We start from the raw sequence: 19,331 nt of genomic DNA, 5'->3' as shown, positions 1-19,331 counted from the left end.
GGCGCTGCTGCTCGCGGCGCTGTGGTGCGGGGCGGCGGGCGGCGCGGGCCGGCGGCGGGCGGCCAGCCTGGGCGAGATGCTGCGCGAGGTGGAGGCGCTCATGGAGGACACGCAGCACAAGCTGCGCAACGCGGTGCAGGAGGTGAGCGAGGCGCCGCCGCACCTGCGGCCCCGCGGCGCCAACGGCCGCCCGCGACCGTTAAACCGCCGCAGCCGGTCAGCGCCCGCGGCCGCCGCGGCAGCCCGGGTGCCCTTGGGGCTTTGTCTTTCCTGGTGCTCTCTTCGTTTCTTTTCCTTTCTTTCTTTTTCTTTTTCAAGAAAAGCCCCTTCCCGGGCTCGCACGCAGCTATTCCCGCTACGGTTGCTGCTGGCTGCCGCAGAGCTCCGCGGCGGGGCGGCCAGGCCGGGCTGCGGCCCCGGGGACCCCAGCGGTGCCTTAGCCCCGCTGCGGGGCCAGCACCGAGGCACGGGACGCAGCCCACGGCAGGATTCAGGGAGGTGGGGCCGTCCTGAGGCCACAAGGAGGGAAGCGGCTTGTGCGTCCTATAATCCGCTGCCTCCACCTCAAATTACATGCCCCAAGTGTCGCAGGACCCGTTTCAATGCCAGGAGGAGCAATATCTGCATCCTGAGCCGTTATCTTCTGTCCCCAGCAAAAGGCCTTCCTCCCCAGCACCTCACGTTTGTGAGCTTTTTAAAATATATACATGCATGTATATATATATCACCTTCTTAAAAATCTTTTAATTCTGTCTGCGAGCTGTCTGTGAGGATAAAAAAAAAAGAAAAAAAAAGAAACATTTTACAGCTAATCCATTAGGGAAACAAAGCACTGTCCCTTTCAATTAGATTCTTTCTAAAGTTCTTTTGTCATCTGGACAATTACTCTGTTCTGTCCCTCCCCTCCATTTCATTTAGGCTATAAACACATTGGGACGACCCATGTCTTGTATTAAAGTAGGCTTTGCAATATCAAAAATAAGCTCAATAAGGATGTAGTTAACATTTCTGTTGATTTTACTCTCCCATAGTCCTTGTTTATTCTGGATTCAGGCCTGGCCTGTTTATGGCACGAAATGGGGAGTGTCGGAGCTGCGTGACAGCAGATAAACGCTTCAAACTTTAAAGAGTTTGCAGCTGTCATTTAATACAAGCAGACACACCAAAAGGAAGCAATTTTGTGCTGGGAAAAAAATTCTGCTGTTCAGGCTGGCTGAAGTTGCAGCCTCCCAGCCACATTGTTGGGATTGCAAATGATAAAAGGGACCAAACTTCCTTGGAGTTGTCATTGTTTGCAGGACTGGGACCCTTTAGCCATGCTTGTTCTTTGATCTGCTTGTCCTTTCTGTGGGAAGCCTCCCTCCGGCCGTGGAGATGGAGGAGCACATCTGGATAGAGCACATCTGGGTGCACATGCCCCGATCCTGCCGTGAGGGTCGGGGGCCTCTGGCTACGGCTCTTTGTCCTGCCAGGGTGTTTCCTCTCTGCGTTGCTGGATGGGAAAATCTGTCCTAAGTGTTTGGTTTGTTTTCTCAGCAAACATTTTCCTCGCTGCCTACATGAGTCCAGAGCTCAAGGGTTTAGCTCTTCAGTGTTTCCTCCAGTCCATTTGAAGCTGCCGTGGCCACTCTCTGCACAGCAGAGTACATGTTCCTATACAGTGGGGATCTATACTAATAACATCATATAATTAAACAGGCTATGACTAGGGACCGGATGAGAAGTTACTACTTCTGTTTTGCCTAATCATTGCTGACTTTCAGTTGATTTATTTAAATTTGCCAGATGGAAGCTGAAGAGGAAGGGGCAAAAAAGCTGTCCGAAGTAAAGTTTGAAAACTTACCTCCCACCTACCATAATGAGTCCGACACAGAAACCAAAATTGGCAATAAGACTGTTCAGACTCACCAAGAAATTGATAAGGTAGGAGAAAACAGGAAGCTGCTGGTTCCTACACAACTTGTTCTTTAAAAGTAAGAACAATCCTGCCGCCTCGGGGGATAAGTACTAGAACCTGAGTGTTAGCTTCCTTGGGTGGTGGTGATTTCTTGGGGTTTAGATGTGTCTGATTTGCTTGCCTGATCACTGTGTAGCAGCATATGCAGTAAAGGTAATGGGAAATAATTTAGCTAAACTACTACTACCAATAATGTGTACTCTGAAAAGAAACATATGCTAAAAATGGAGCATGGGTATTGTCATTATATGGAGCAAAAACAATGCCCATCATCTGCTCATTTAACTATCACTATCTCCCTCTCCCCCAAGATGTTTTTATCTTTGGGCCAAGAAAGTGGGAGGTGGTGGCAAAGGAGAGAAATGCTATTGAAGAGCACTGTTACTCTCAGCCCTAAGGACTAATATGTTATCACAGTTTGATTTATTTCCTCTCTTGCTAGGTTACAGATAACAAAACTGGATCAACAGTTTATTCTGAGGTTGTTATTACATCTATAAGAGATGGAGAAAACAAAAGAAATCATGTAAGTGAACACGCATTTCCTTTTGCAAATTAAATACTTGGGGCTCATCATTCAGAAGACAATAATACAGTTAATAAATTGGCTTAGCCAAATTTCTGGGTATTTTAAAACACACAAAACTGTTAGATGCCAGCGTTGAGAACGGTAAAAAATACAGATATCATTTGCCTGAGTTTTGCAAAAACAGATGCATTTCCTACAATTTACTATTTGTCAACAGTCTCTTTAGAAATTCTTGTCTTAAATTCAGGCTTTAATGCTTTTATTGCCAAGACAAGAGGTGATGAACCGGATGTATCAAATGGTGGCTTAAAAAAAAAAAAAAAAAAAACTCCCTTGCTTTCATTTCTCTCATAGGAAAAGTTCTCGAACTTATTTTATAAGGCATGAACAAAAGAAACATCTATGGGTTTAGTTCCTGTTTTTAGTAGGAATAAAACCTGAAATTAGTGCATCTGTTTTGCTCATGTCCTCTATCTAGATTTTCATTCTTCCAGTTCCTATTTTAATACTGCTATTAAACTTTAATGTTGTCACTTGTCACTTCCAAGTTGCTTGTGTACACTGTTCTTGGATTTTTTTTTGTTTGTTTCTGGGAAAGGTTATAATTATAGCAGAGGGTAAGTCAATCTACAAAATAACCTATAACTAATTCTAAGCTATGGTTTGGTTTTATATACAAACTGTTATTACTTTTAGCATCTGTGAATATATTTTTAAGTTAGCATTCCTTCAAAGGTCACAGATTCTTATAAGCTTCATAAATAAATGGCTTTATCTACATTTTACTTATGGGAAAGTTGCTTCACTTACAAAGTAGTGTTGCATCTAAATCCAACATCATGATTAGTCTTGCAGCTAAAGAGTTTGAGGGCAGAATACAAACAGAATACAAAAAAAAAAAATTAGCAGCCCATATCCTATGATGAAAGTGCAAACAGAACTGACAATCAGTTAATTCCAAATAATTTAAACCTTGAGGGGGAGAGGTTCTTCATCAACATCCTCATTGAAGCTTTTGATGAAACAAAATATCACTTGTTAACTTCTATTCCCCTCCCCTCTCTCATTTATTTTGAGCTTTCAACATCAAGGGTACAGACACCTTATTTAGAGGTTGCCAAGTTAGAGGAAAAGGTAAATGCAAAAAACAACCATCAGGCATGCTTGGTTGTTATTTAAGGAAAGAGGGCAAGCATGTGTATATTAGTTTGACAGAGATGCCCAGCAGAAGGAAGTCTAAAAATATTTGAAAATTGTAAATACTAAGGAGGAATATGAATTACTTAGGGTACTACAAAGGCAAAGAACTGCTCTAGGAGTAATGTCCTGAGACTGAGAATTGAACAGGATGGTTAGAGCAAAAGAAGAGTGTGCTGCCAATGAGACATCTGTCAAGTGTAAGGAAGATTTTATCCAGGTTAGTAAGTCCTATTGCCTAGATCTGTAACTTTAAGACAAAAATATTGGGAAAATGAGATGCAGAAAACAATGCAGTGCCAGTTAGGTAATTTTTCTCTACATAATTTTCATATCTGAGGTTTTGTGACATTGCGGGGGTTGCAGTTGTTTTCCAGACAGCAAGTTTCCCCAGGATATTAGATCCTGGAAGAGTTGGTTCTGCTTTTTTGCTGTATATTTTACATAGCAGCAACAAAGCAACATGTGTTTAGCTCTTGTGTTCTCCAGGCAGCTGCAAATGGAAACCTTTTGAAATCTGTTGGAGATCACCACTCTGGACCTCTAAATACAACTAATATATATGCTGTTCTGTAACATACATTCTCATTACTTACTAGTGCTTTATCCTGCTGCTTGGTGTTGTGTAACGAACACAACAAGTAGTTGATTCTTGTAGCTGTATGTACTGGGAGTCACTTGGAAAAGACAAATGCTGACATTTTCTAATAAAGCTCTTTGATGGAAAAGCTGGTAGTAGAGGCAAACCATTAGGGACAGGATCTCTGTTTTGCTGCTACTAAGGTAGCTTCTTGGCACTTGCTTTAGAGCAGCACTTCTACTTGTGTTTTAAATTTGCAAAATACAGGAAACAGGCATGTAGTACTGCAGAAACTCTAGTTTTGTGCTTGCTGGGCCATTTTGACTGCCAAAAGCCAAACCTGTTTCACAGGCTCAGTTTATAGGTTCAGCTTAAAAGCTTGGTTTTTGAAAGTTAAGGATTCTGTCAGCTCCTGCTCTTTGGGTACTCTTATTGCAGTTAAGCGGGAAGCATGAGAATTCATCAACAGCCCAGCTAACCACCTACTCCAAAATGTGAATTCTGTACAACTTACTCTGGCAGTAATTAATAATTGCAACCCCACAATAAATATATGTATATGCACATATACAAATCTACACACACACGGCATATAAACTGACAGAAATATTTGGGATATTCCCCCCTACTCTCCTCCCTCAGAAGGTTTTTTTTTTTTTTTTTTTTGGCTTTGCAGTGCCCAAGCATTCACTTTAGAGTGTGCTCGCTGTTGCTGACTGATTTGGTTGACTGTATTGTGCCAGCCAGAAGACTGTCAGTGCTGTAAGGCTGCAGAAGAACTGGGCTGCTTGCCATTTCTGGCACAGAAATGCAGTTCCTGAGAGGTGCTGCATTATTTGGAGGTGCCGTTTACATTCCCAGACTAACATTCCCTTTCTCAGATGTCAGCAAGGATTGACCATCACCAACATAGTTACCAGGCTTAGATCCAATAGTCTTGCATCACTAGAGAGGCAAAACAGAGGCTGGTCTTGCAGGTTTTAATATCCATGAAGCGTTTTACATCCCCTTGCAGCTGGGCCGAGAGCCCAAATGTTCTATAATTTACTTCTCTTGGAGACATTGGTCAGCATGCAAGTTAAAAGAGCTATTACAGCAGCAAACTCAAGTGAAGAACACAAAGTAATAACACTTTAGATCAAAATCTTGCCTATTGGGGGCACAGCTGTGCCTTGCCATTAGTTATAAAGTACAGGTCAATATTTCTTTGAAGGAGAGTTAGGAGAGGAACCTCCAGGGCAACCCTGTGGAAGGCGCTCATGCTCTGCACAGGGAGCAGTGTTTGTACACACACGTTCGGTGCCTTCTGCAGATACAGCCAGCCCTAGTATTTCTGAACATCTCAGATGCTTAGAAAATAAGCCCTGTGATACCAGGACTTTATTTCCGTGGCTGGAGAGCGCTGGCTGGGTCCCTGCAGCTCTGGCTGCTTTACCCTCTTGCTCTATACAGAGCAAGTTGACTGACAGGCTCTGGAAGTGACTGTCTGAAGGCTGGTTGTAAAGTAATTATGGCCTTGGCCTTGATGTGCTTGTTTAACAAAATTGCCTAGCAAATAAAAGGTCAAATAATTTTAAAGATTTACCTATAGAGATAAAATAGATATCTTTGTTATAATATTCTTTTAGCCTGTAAAAGATTTATCTTTAACTCAATGCTAAAATAATAAACAGAAAGAGGAAATAGTATATATTACTCCCTGGTTCTATTTCCCCCATTAATCTGGAAGGCAAGATTTTCTAGAGACAAATCTCTAAATGACCAAGCTGTGGCACTTCATAATCAAGCATCCAGTTCTCTGGGGATATCCAGAACTAATAAAATAATGTCTGGATCCCCTTTTGAGCAACTTCTGCGAGTTTTCTCTAAGTGTATTCACAGCCATCTACTGGTAGTTGCGCTCTTGGAGATTCATGCAGCTCCAAAGAGAGGGTTCCTACCAATACTGAAGAGAAAAAAAGCTTTGAAAATTGAGAAGCAAACATTAGTGGAAGGGAAATTGCAATTTAGCCACTAGTAGCACTATGGGAGAGCAGTGAATGGCAGAAATCAGAACATGCAACATCTTAGTGTTACCTTCTGCTCTCTGTTAATGTCTCAAGGAAGACACTTGTTTTTTTTACAGACCAACCTTTGAGTCCAAATTTTTTGTTTTATTTTTTTTCACAGAATTTCTAATCCCTGGTGATTTGTAGTCAAAAGCTCTGAACTATCAGTTGAGACACTAAGTGCATTCTTGGCTTGAAATTCTAGTCCTACTCTAGCCAGATATCCCATGAGAGCTAAATCTGGTGAGTTTTCTATCCTTAATCATTAATTTGCACTTTTAGATTGCTTTTCAGTTAATTTCGCAGCCTGCACTATTGACATCCCTTGCTACATGCATCAGCTCTTGTTTAGCACATCAGCTAACTCCTCCTGTTAGGCCATTCTGAACGTAGCAGATAAAGGCCCATAGTTCGTTGCATTTCTTAACTAGTGATTTGAGAGAAATTTAGCAAATCCACATCACACACTAAACATAGTAGCTCAAATAGATTACATTTATAATGTAAAGGTTTCTGCCAAATACACAAAAATAGCTTAGAGCAGCAATCATTCTAAGAGGCACACCATAGCTCCATCAGCTGTTTGCAGGCAGAATACCTGTCTGCTGTTGTGCTGTCTTCCTTTTCAGGCCATCCTTGTGGGTATTTCTCAACTGCTCACAAATCATCTTACATTTTAGAACAACAAGCCTCTTGTGGACTTGATTCCCTTCTAAACTCCCTTCCCTAAATTCCTGCAGCAAGACTACTATGTCTTTTCTTTTCTTACCCTACAAGAAAGACTATTGCCTTTCACTAGGTGATCTACCCTCCGTCTTCCACTGCCTTTTCAAGCCTCTGGAATACTTTCAGGGGATGCATCATGTTTGTAGAGCAAGACATATACCCGTCTTTTATGGCAGCTGTGATTGAGTGTATGCATACCCTTGAGTGTTAGTAACTAACTCCATAGGTAGAAGTACTTCTTAGAGATGCGTAAGAGGAGGTTTAATTTAGCCTGCTGATAAAATGGTCTCAGTGCAAGTAACAGCATATCTATAAGACCAAAATTTTATTGGTCACCTGAGGTTCCCTGGATGGCAACCACAAAAACCTGAACATTAAGCCTCAATGAATGGAAAGACCTTTCAGCAGGAGTTTGCAAAACATGAGCATTGCCCCTGATCTTGCACGAAGAAACTTCTGCAGGAAGGAGCGACAGGGAAGCTGCACCACATCTAGGAAAATAAAAAAGCCCTTTTCCTCCCCAGCAACAGAGGTCTCCCACATATTCATCTCTGCTTTAGGCATAATCTGTTGTGGATGAATTCTTATCCACATTTGGTACTTCTGTTCTAGTATTGTTATCTTTGGCTGATACCTTAAAACACGTAAGTAAGACTGTGGAAACTTTAAGGCACTGAAAACATGAATCGTATAAGAACAAAACACATAAAATTCAGGGTTTGAAATAAATTTTACATTGAGGACAGGTTGGCATCTTACTCTCTGTGCTACTACTCAATCGAGTGAATAAGATTAACAGGGAGCTAAGAAATATAGAAATCTGTTTTATACTGGTTCTGCTCCCTCACAGATGTTTCACATCCTTGCTCTGTATGGTTACTCCAGATTGTTTTGCTTTTATAAAATTTCAAAATTTACATAGTTTGGTAGTGAATCACGGAATCTTTGTAGCAATATCCAATTGTAGAGAGGAGACGCCTGCATAGAAACTCAGCTTCTGGGCACATCATTTAATGAGGCTGTATCTTTATATGATTACTGTTTGGAAATAATGGCATTTTTGAGCTCAGCAGCACAGGTTTACAGTGCATGTTCCTGTAGCTCTTACTGTTTTTCAAGTTACTTGGAATAAAAACAGCAGTCTTTTAGACCACAAAGTTTTAGACACATCTGGATATTAAAGGTGAAAGAATTGCTGTTCTAACTTAAGAGGTCCATAGGAACGATGTATTAATATATGTATATATTTTGTCTTTCAAAACTGAACAGTTCTCCCGGTGTGCTGCTTCTGATGCCATTGCAAAATAGACCAAAATAAGTATTTTGCAGTGTGTTCCTGTTGGGCCATCCCCACCAATGCACTTTTCCTGCCAGGGTGAGATTATTATGGCGCTTCCTGAGAAAAAGAGGGAGGGTGGGTGATTTTTCAGAAAGACTCACCCTGTACTCACTACTGGGCATACACAGCTCGGAGGGCAGATGAGCAGCAGGGTCCATTGCTTCCACACCAGGCACTGTCTTGGCTTACAGGCCTCACCTAGGCAAAACCAGGCCTACCTCCCCTTCAGTTGTCACGTGGTGTTGGAAGGCTCGTAGTCAACAAACTGAAAGAGGATCAGAGTGAACAAAGCTCTCTGGTTTCCGTAGCAAAGGAAAACGTGGCCCTTCCATTTAAATCCCTCTTACTTTTCTCCTTACAGTGTCAGTGCCAGAGCAGTCGGTGACCTTGGCAGAGAGCTGCGACGGAGGCTCCTCGCTGCAGCTGCCCCTTAGCCACAGGCGCGTTTTCTGCTCCAGGCACTTCCCCCTTTCACATGCAGTCTTTAGGTTTGATAAATGTATTAATTGCCACTGAAAAATGCATATGAACTTACCAGCAGCCCCTTCCTTGGGGATTTCTGGCATTCTAAGCTGAAGTGCAAAGCCAGGAAGGCAAAGGAGACTCATTCCAGACAGGCATTTGCCTGTCCCAGACACATATTTGCTGAAGATATGAATTAGCAAAGAGAATTTTGTATAAAACTATCTTTGAAGAAACAGTTTTTCAGTACGTGAGAAGGAGGATGAAAAAGAATAGAAGACACTAATAAAATAAACTTTTCATTTAAGATTGGTTTCACTTTGAAGTTAGGTGGTATCACAATAGATTTGAGCATATTTTTTGGTATTCTCTAAAAAAATACAGTTGATGAGGAAACAAAGAGAAAAAAACAAAGCAAAATAAGCCTAAGTTCAGTATATATTATATCATCAAAGGAGCAGATTAAAAATGTTACCATAGTGAAATATAAAACCTCTATGAATACTGCAAATAAAGGTGGGTTTCTGTAGGAGAGGAGACTAACTCTGCCCTTGGAGCTTCTCCCCTTTAAAGGCACTGCACTGTATGAGCAGGGGATGGCACGGCCAGAGCCCAGGCGCTGCCTCCTCCCTTCAAGTAGGATCTATGTTTCAAGGCCAAAGACACAAAGACCCTTTGCCCTGTTGCACTGGAAGAGGGCCGCTGTACTGCTGGGCTTTCCACCCGCTGCAGACATTCAGCGAGGAGGAATGTGCTCCGGGCACGACTTGTTGTGACCAGCGGTGACCCAACCGCTTGTGCCTCGTGCCCTCCGGCGCCCTGCGCGCGCGGGCATCCGCCTCGCTTTGCTGGTAGCTGTGCCAGTACCAGGCTTCACTATCCCTACAGGCAGTAACTTCTCAAAATCCCAAATGTGGAAGCTCACCATTTCTTAAGAAAGCAAATGATGCCTTGGCATAACAACTAAGTTTCTTTCAGCTGCAATTCAGTTTTAAAGAGCCTGACTCAAAGCACAGGGAACCCTTTCCAAAACTTTCACTTGTCTTCCCCCCCCCCCCCCCCCCCCCCCCCATTCTTCCTAATGGGCTCTGGAACAGATCCCAGCCCCTAAATTGCTTTCAGGTGTCCCAGGATATTCACCACAGGGTACAATATTACAATTAAGAGTCCAAAGGATGCTAAGTTGGTACTTACAGGTACACAGCACATACTGCTCCCTCCTTCTGTGCTGCTTGTCAGAGGCCAGTGCCCCCTCTCTGTGGTGTGCACACTGGTGTCTCTACAAAATATGCAGAAAAATAGATCAGTTTGCAAAAGAAAAGAAAGACTTTTCCTTTGGTGATTCCATTGCAGCTCATGAAGATACTTAGCTTTGCTGCTTAACACAGTTAATGAACTATAACACAGTTGAGGAGAACAGGCTACATAGATTCAGGTGTGTTGCGGGGGTCTGCACTGCCATGTGGATTATAATACTGGAGTATGGTTTGGGTGGTTTGGAGGGGAGCACTAAACTTCACAGAATTAAGAGAGCACGTGAAAATAGTCTTTTCCCCTTGTCTGGAAAGAAAAATGAAGGATTTTTTTCCACAACTGAAAACCCTCTAAAACTGGGGTTCTAAACTGCTGGGATATAGTTAAGTAAAAGGATAAAAGAGGTGTTTGGCAGAGGTTTGCATTAGTGCAAGCAGCAGCAGCCACTGAAGAGCTGCACCTTTGATGTTGGGTGGTTTAGAGCTAGAACTATTCCACAAGCTTAAAAACGACTGTGGCAAAATGCCTGCTTGGGAGACAGCAACAATTGGAAAAACTGACTGCATGGAAGCTGGCTGCTTGCCTGAAGACATATGGAATAGGAATGAAATGGTATCGTTTATTCTGAACACGGCATGGTGCAGACAGAGGGAGTCGTGACAGAAGCTGACAGCTAATTGGGAACCACAAACCTCCAACGTGCTACCTAGCATTGTGATTTCCAACCAGCTGATTATGTAGCAGCACAAACTTCAAAGTAAACCATCAAAACACATATTATTCAATAGAGAAAAAGAAGCTGCAAATTATGGCAGTTTATAGGCTGCCAGACTCAGGGATACTCATCTCTCACTGCAGCTGACGCGCCTGCCCCTCAGCTGCAGACGTGTGGCCGAGATGCTGTTTCTCTGGCTCAACAGGAACGAGGCCCCAGGCTGCCTTTGCCTCTGCTCCACGCGCTGGACAACCAAGTGTTTGAAAAACACCTCAGATGACCGGGATGGGTCACCTGAACAGAGCACTGCTCAGCACGCAGAGCAGCCCTATTCGGGGCACTGCAAGTGGCTTCTGTAAACTTGAATATGGAAAAGATGTGAAGACAGGATAGCAGCTTCACTGTATAGTCATTTCCTCTCCAAAGGACAAGGTTCAAGCCTCACTTGAACTTCTAACTGAGCTAACTGCATTATCATGCAGGTTCAGCCCAGTTGCTCCTGCAGAAACAAAACCCAATTGGAGTGAGGTGGAAGCAGCCAGTGGGCTGGGGAAAAAGCACCTAAGGAAACAAAAACAAAATTAAAAACTGAATAGTAACTTTAAGTAAAGGTTGCAGAGCTGAGAGTTGATCTGTTCCATAAAGTGAGATGCATGTGCACCAAGCAGCAGTCAAGCAGTCTCTTTGGAGAATTCTGGAATTTTTGTGTAACACTTTTTAATACTGACAAATAGCAAAACTATATCATCGACCTTACGATGACAGAAAGGTGAGTATCCTGTACAACTGACTCATGCAGGAATCGTGCTGTAATTAGTTTTCTATTGGTTACCCTATATCTAATTTGGAGAAAATACATTTCAGAGAACAGAGTTAATCACTTAATTTTGAAGCAGCAGCAGCTGTAAAGGAGAACAGAAAGCCCCTTCCCTGTGAACCAGGCTTTCCAGGGACACACAGGAGCATTTACCCGCTCTCACTTTCAGAGGTCCTTTCTCAGCACCACACCTCTACAGAAACCACAGCCAGCAGAAAACACCCAGGGAAGAAGGTGGCCACTTTGCGCTTTCTCCACGTGGGACACAGAGAAATTGAGCCTTCCCCGCTGTGGCGCTTGGGATGTTTCTGCGTGGAGAAGCTTGACTCTGAGGTTCAGGAGGGGCCTTGGGTGGCCTGCTCTGCCCAAGCGCATGAGTGTTTTTAAGGCCACGAAGCGTGTTCAGCTCCAAGAGCTGAGCGTTGCAGCCAGGCCTCCTGGAGGGGCCTGGCGCTGGCCAAGGCAGACGCAGTGTGCCTGAGGGAGCAGAGGTTTTTTCTCTGGGATGTGTGGCTCTTAACTTGCCAATCCACAGTCAGTGTTCAAACCTACCTGCTAAATGGTTGTGTACACTAAGCAATCTTTGGGGTACAGAGTTAGCTGCATGTATTCTGAAAGCATGTGAAAAGTTACATTCTTGGACCAGCTAAAGCTTAGCAAAGGTGCTCAGAGATACCCAGGGAATGACATCAGCCAAGCACTATCCCTGCCTATTTCTCAATATTCAGATGAAATGGAAATGGGGATTTGAAATGTGTGCAGGCAGTTAGGTGTTCGCAGCTGTGAGCCTGCAGCTGATGAGCCATGGTAATAACTGCACTGCAGGCATGCTAGCAACCAAGAAAAGGAAATCAAGGGATGCAGTGACATGTATGGCCTTCCAAAAGTACCAGCTGTAACAGAGAGCTGCTGTTACCATAATGTTCCAGCAAGGCAGGGAAAGTGCTGCAGGTTGAGCATAGAAGCTGCTGCTGACACTGCAGAGGTGCTTAACTTGGCCTGAGAAGACTCTGTCTGCCTCTCGCAAAGGAGGCCAGGGGAAAAGCTTCCGTTTGTCCTGTTGCTTATGGAGTCTCACCCTGCTGCCTCCTGAGGGCAACAATCGCCAAGTGTGCCTGGAAAACAGTGTTGTTGTATTACAGAGCTGTTGTATGGAAAGACCCAAGGCAAGCTTATATTTCTTGGGAATCAAGAGAGTACATCAATTACTTTTCTTAAGGCCTTCTGGCACTTGAAGGAGAGGTATGAATTTCTGCCACATTACAGTAAAAGACACTCTTGTCCTTTTCTTTAGGAGTGTATCATTGATGAAGACTGTGACACAGGGAAATACTGCCAGTTCTCCAGCCTGGAGTACAAGTGTGAGCCCTGTAAAACCCAGCACACAGTAAGTCCTACATGATACGTGATGTTAGGTGGTCTTTAGAAACTCACCTGTATTCTTGTTGCTCATGTCAGCACACCAGACTGTTTCCTAAAGATGCATGGCTTGCTCTGTGAGGCTAAAAGAAAAAGAATCTCCTTCCACTTGCTTATTAACAGAATTAAGTTTAAAAGTTTCTGTTCTTGTATGCTTTAAAAACCTGTCCCCCACTTGACTTCAGCAATAATGGACTAAGTCATTGCTCCAAGTATTTGCAGACTAGTAAGTCTAGAAGCAAGTCAGCCTTGCTGTGAAGTCAGCTAATCAGTAGGATTATTATTAAGTAAAAGCAACAGGCTGCCCCTGCAGTGATCTAAAACCTTAATTCGGTAACTCCAGGGAGATTTAATGACTGGGCATTGCATGTTGGCTTCAAATCCTGCGAAGTTTCAGTTCAGGTGTCATTAAGTCAATTATTTGAAATTTTTAAGATGTTAAATGGATCATTTTTCACATTAGCATGGAACAATTAAAAAGTTTAGGATGTTTCTGGAACCTACTCCCAATCCCAACTCCACTTTTCTATGCACTGCTCAGGAAAACAATATAAATGGGCTGAAAATTATGTCCTAGGCTCTGCTTGTGTTACAAAGTGAGCTCAGACTGGCCATGGCTGATCAATTCCCTTGGAACCTCCACAATAGCACAAACAAGCAGAGAAACTCTTTATAGGTCATGTAGTGCTAGCACAGTCTTATTTCTTGCTACGTGTAAATGATTCCCATGTGATATACCAGAAAAGAAACACCTGATTTTTGTATGGTTGCCCAGATAGGGCTTTACACAGACAAAGGAAAAACAAACAAAAAACAAGCCCCCAAATTGACCTACTAGGAATCTCTTAAGATATTCAAACTACAAAACAACCCAAAGCAAATACGCACCCAAAAAGGAAACACGCCACCAAAGCAAAACACACTAGCACTGAATGAGGCACTGCTTTCAGAGGGCTGATTCAGTAGGTTTGTGTTGGTGGCAAAGCTATCTAGATATTTGCATTTCAAAGGCTCTTGATTACAGCTAAGGTATAGTTCATATTTCAAATAAAACAGGATTTTGCTAAGATCAAGCTTTGTTCTTTAAAAGCACTGGTGCTGATCAAACTATAAACTACTGTGCTTAACAGAAGGGATATTCTGTACTTCCCCAAACCTTGAAGGCAAAAGGCTGTCTTGAAATGCACATTTACTGTAGGAGGTCCGACTACTGTTCAGTTTGCATCTAAAAACTTAAAAAGAAGTTGAGAGCTTGTAAGAGTGAGAGTATAACTTACCTTAAGCAGTGCCATAGCTCTGCCCTTGAGCTCCTCATCTAGCAAACAGTTCCAGCAGGGCTTGAAGCTGAGAGCACAAGCAAGGCTGTGTGAACAGTGGGAGCCCTGCACACTGCCTGCAGTCATGCCACGTGCAGTTGTCCTCCTGGCCAGGCTGTTTCTGTGCCTGCATGCCTGGGGAGGCCCGCAGGTAGGGACAGCTCTGTCGCATGCTCTTCCATTTGCCAGCACTGCGCACGGGACGTCGAGTGCTGCAGCGACCAGCTCTGCGTGTGGGGCGAGTGCAAGCAAGCGGCTTCCAGGGGCGAGAACGGCACCATCTGTGAGAACCAGCAGGACTGCAAACCTGGAACGTGCTGTGCTTTCCAGAAAGGTACCCAGGTTTCCGACCTTATTCCGTGTGCTTTCTAGAACAGGACTGCTCATGTTTAGCTGCTTTGCTTGAGTGAACTGGTTAAACCTGTATGGAATCACTGGTCATCTCTATGTTAACTTCTTTATGAAAGCTTTAATAGCATTGGGGATGGGAAACAACAGGAGCATCCTGTGGATAAAAAAAGCCTACTACGTATAAACAGTGAGAACAATATCAGAAATAAAAAAATATCATGTTTGTAAAGGATCTGAGTCACTTAAGAGCTGCAGAGATCTGTCTTAATACTGATTGTCTTTACCTAATAGAAAGAGGGTTAAACGATGGATCCCAGTGTGTAAAGAGACTTAAAAAGAGACTTGTCTTTGTCACTGTGTATACAGAACTGAAGGTTTGAATTAAGCAATCTCCATTTAACGCTCAGTTAATGAATTTTCCTAAACTTCGCTCCCTCTGCCCCGCAGAACTACTGTTTCCTGTGTGCACCCCATTACCTGAGCAAGGTGAACCCTGCCACGATCCTTCCAACAGACTTCTCAACCTCATCACCTGGGAGCTGGAACCTGACGGAGTCCTTGAGCGATGCCCGTGCGCAAGTGGCTTGATCTGCCAGCCGCAGAGGTAAAGGTCCTCTTGCTCACATGTTTTGACTGATTTTCAAAGTTAAGGATGAGAAAAGATCTCAGACCCATCCTAGACATTCCCAAGTTTGGCAGGAGTTTTTTCCTGGTGTAAACACAGTTTGTGGTACTGCTTTTTAGTCAGAAAAGTAACAGCAGCTGCTCAGAAATGACATTTTGATTTTGTTCTCTGCACACAGCCCTTACCAAGCACTTTTCTCCATTAGATTAGGATTTGCTTGATAATTTTCTTTCCTACTTATGTATCAAAAATATTTTAGTGCCTGAGGCACTAAAGTGAGTGCCTGAACATGCATGCTGTGGAATGATTTACAGAAGATAAATCCTCTCACAAGTAGAAAGACAGATGTTTTGGCTTGCTCTTCCCTGCAGTTTCAGCATGATTTGAGAAGCTAGTTTCCCTGCAGCTGACTTAAGACCTGCTGCCCAAGTTTCTTGCTACCTTACACCTTTCATTCTAGTGGCTTTTGACAACGTAGCATATCCACATTTCTTATTTACTGTATAGAATAATTTCCTCTTCTTCCCTGTCCAACATTTATTCTACCTTTTTTTAAAAAAGCAATGGAATAATATTTTTTCAAAAATTGATCTAAGGAAGCAAAACAGATCCTTTCAGCACAGTAATTTCAGCTAATGTGCAAGTGCTATCAACCTCAGCCAAGGTATATCAGCAACACGTCAGATATAGTGAGGAAAACATTTCACATGAGAATATAAAAAGCAGATATCAATTAGAATGAGAATATATCTGAGCAATCCAGCTATAGCCACAAGAATTAGTTACCTGTCTAGTATCACACCATTATAGTAATACTGTGCATACTGCCTGCCAGTGATTCACATGGAAAGCAGGCTAAAGCTCTGAACTTTGTGAAATTTGGTGAATTTGAACCTTTTCTATTAAAAGGACAAACCAAATCAACAACAAAAACCCCTCTTGCCTCCTCCCCACACCACCACTTGAAGTGCCCTCCAGCTGAAAGCATGCCTAGTGCCTGATAAATACTATCAGCAGGCAACTGGACGAACTTTCAAAGCAATAAAAACGGTAGCAAATTCAACTACTGGGCCACCCCATTTAGCAGCAAAACTAAAGCTTGACAAATTTTAAAGTTTGACAACACGCAGTATTATCTTATTTTCTGCATTCCTCTGCAGCTGAAGTATTTTGTTTCTTAATTTGGTATTACGCCATTAACAAAGGAGCAGTCGCTTGTGGCACCGCAGTCTCTTGTGGCACAGGAGTCAGACTGTGCTGAAGGCCACTGCCATCTGGTGTCCCAGGAGCGAACGTGGCCTGTGGTTCTAGCTCTGCATGGGCAAAGCTCCACCTCAGCTCTCCAACCATCAAGCTTGTAAAAGTCAGATTATCAAGCCAGCTATGTAGATACAGATGACAGTTTCACATGTCTACTAGGCTTTCACGGAGGGAGGGAATCAAGAATTTGATTAAGGACCAAGCAACAGGACGCAAGGAGGTGCACTCTATGACTATGCTTTTCTTCTCCCAACAGCCAGAGCACTGTGTCTGTGTGCGAACTATCCACTGGAGAAACCAGAAGCAATGAAAAAGACGACCCCTTAATCATGGCTGAGATGCCCTTTCCTGGTGTGATACCCAGAGAGCTGCTCTCTGATTACGAAGAAAGCAGCATCATTCAGGAAGTGCGCAAAGAATTAGAAAGTCTTGAGGACCAAATAGGTTTGCAAGAGCCTGACTCTGCTCATGAGCTGTTTTTAGGAGATGAAATTTGAAGTCCCAACACCAGTTTAGTTATTCACTTATTTCTATGATTTTTGTCTCTAGTGTCTTGCTTATATAAACCCTAAGCGCATACTGCTGGATAGAAGTGCAATAAAAAAGGTTTTTGGTGAGCACCCTTTCCTGGGCACCAACGCTGCATGTTCAACTACAGCTGATTTCATTCTGTCAACCCTTGGATCAATCATCTGCTTAAAAGACAAGTAAGAAATCCCAGCATTTCCTTTGGATTGGTATGTCCCCTTTTCACATTAGAACTAAACCTGCCAGTGCTTGTACTCATTAAAAGTATTAACTTATTAGCAATCCTATAAGTTTTGAATATTTATTGTACATATTTTTAGAACTGCTTATTTTTCTAAAGTAAGAGCCATCCACTTGCTTCAGGGCTGTTTTCAGCTATTAGTCTCAAATGCTGTATTTTTTTTTTTCCTTTCACAAATATAATCAGTGAAGCTGCAATATATAGATGCCGATTTTTCCCCCCACATTGTAGGAGGAGGACAAAAAGGAAAGGAGGAAGGATAAAAAGGTGCCTACTCTTACGTGAACACACCCACCTTTGCAGCTGGGTACAAGAGAAGTCATTTGTCTTGCAACAAACTTCAGCCTAATGTAAGTGCTGGTATCCCCCAGCTATAAAGCATCCCTTTAGTTTCCTGCTTGGAGGAAGGGTGGTCCTTGGCCCACTTTGCCCCCTCAGTGTCTGAGACATGGCCAGGGAAACCAACCTTCCTGCAAAAACACCACACCCCAGCCCAAATACACCCCATTTTTCCCTAGGGAAAATAAATAGTGTGTACATACTTACACACAAACACATCCATTTGCTTATGGAAACTTTCAGGCTGGCTGATGTGGGCTGTATTTCCCAAAGGCAAAAAAAATCTATTACTTAAAATCGCAAATCTAACAAATGGGCTGAACACCAGGAACACAATCTCAGCTGTGCACTAAATCCCTGTGTATACACACACAGACACACAGGAAGAGCACAGTGCAGCTGCACTCAGGAGGCTGCACTTCAGCTAGAGCAAGTTCTAGCACCACCTCCCAGGCAGCGTTTTGCACTATGTGGGCGCCCCTTTTTGGGTAGCGCTGATTCAGGGATCTGTGGACTGTACTCTCCCCTACTACTCTTAAGGGAGAAAGGGGAAGTTAATACAGGTTAATTAGTTCTATTTCTCAGACACCCTAAGTAGTTTTTATTCACATTTAGGGACTTGCATCTCCCCCACCTGTCTACACCAAGAGGAAGTTCTTTAAGAAATGGTTTGTGTTTTTAATGCACTTCAGAGGCATATATCTGCTTAGTGCAAATATTATCATTACCATTTTAACAGGTCATTTGACTTACAAAATCAATAGCAAGCTCGGAATAAAGTCTGATCCATCAAACTCCCAGGTTCCCAGCTGTCTCATAACAGTTTGCTACAATGAACAGCTCTCCCAATACCGGATGTCATAAGGCTCCAGCCAAGTAACTTTTCAGAAAGCTTCTCCCCAACATCAGTCCCAACTATTTATGTTTGACATCAGCACCATTAGCTAAGCAAGAGCAGTCAGCTGAGCTATCAGCCTTCAAATCTTCCACCCGTTCTGCTCTGCAAAAGCCTTTCAACAAATTCCTTGGGCACAAGAACTCGGGCGGATAATGACGATTGCTGTGTTCTGCACAGCAGGGACATTTCATTAGAACAGTCTGACTGTTCATTTAAGAATGCATTTTTACCACAAATTCTCATACCAACACATGCATGCACACGTGATCTCTGCCCACTCCAAGTTCACCAAATTACCTCTCCTTTCACCTCGTATAAAATGACGACACTTTAGACATGGCCCATCAATACAGTGATTTGTCTCTTTATAAGACTTACTTCAAGCAAGGAGGAACTGTCTGTGCTTAAACTGGGTAGTCTCTATTTAACAGGGCTACGCGCTAAGGGCAACAAGGTTCCTGATGTCTCAACCCAAAAGGCAAAACAGTTGATTCATTAGAGCTTTTAGCATGATTTCAGCAGAATTTGCTAATACTAATTAGCTAATTAGAATTAATTAATTAGGAACTCTGCTTGGTTTCTTTCCTTTAAAAAGCCCATAGTTAAATCCAAAACAAAATGATCACAATACACACTGAAACAGACACTGAAAAATGTCTCCCAGAACACCCAGCTATATATGCCAATAAACTGGTACGGAATTGTGCTACTGCTGGAAAATTACTATAAA

The 19,331-nt window shown here is 43.0% G+C and overlaps 1 protein-coding gene across 1 annotated transcript; it reads left to right on the top strand.

Annotated features, from left to right (window-relative positions):
- The first annotated feature begins 12 nt into the window (after positions 1 to 12).
- DKK3 (dickkopf WNT signaling pathway inhibitor 3) lies at positions 13 to 17,407 on the top strand. Its single transcript, XM_026034679.1, has 7 exons — positions 13 to 142; positions 1,786 to 1,923; positions 2,400 to 2,483; positions 12,919 to 13,011; positions 14,549 to 14,693; positions 15,158 to 15,314; positions 16,852 to 17,407. Exons 1-7 carry the CDS (start codon positions 77 to 79, stop codon positions 17,090 to 17,092), a joined length of 924 nt encoding a protein of 307 aa, XP_025890464.1. The 5' UTR covers positions 13 to 76; the 3' UTR covers positions 17,093 to 17,407.
- Positions 17,408 to 19,331: the final 1,924 nt, after the last annotated feature.

This window comes from Nothoprocta perdicaria, unplaced genomic scaffold (assembly GCF_003342845.1).
Source record: "Nothoprocta perdicaria isolate Ctin4 unplaced genomic scaffold, notPer1 scaffold_15, whole genome shotgun sequence".
NCBI classification, from domain to species: Eukaryota; Metazoa; Chordata; class Aves; order Tinamiformes; family Tinamidae; genus Nothoprocta; species Nothoprocta perdicaria.
The sequence above is the reverse complement of the archived record's forward strand: the minus strand, read 5'-3'. Positions and strand labels throughout refer to the sequence as shown.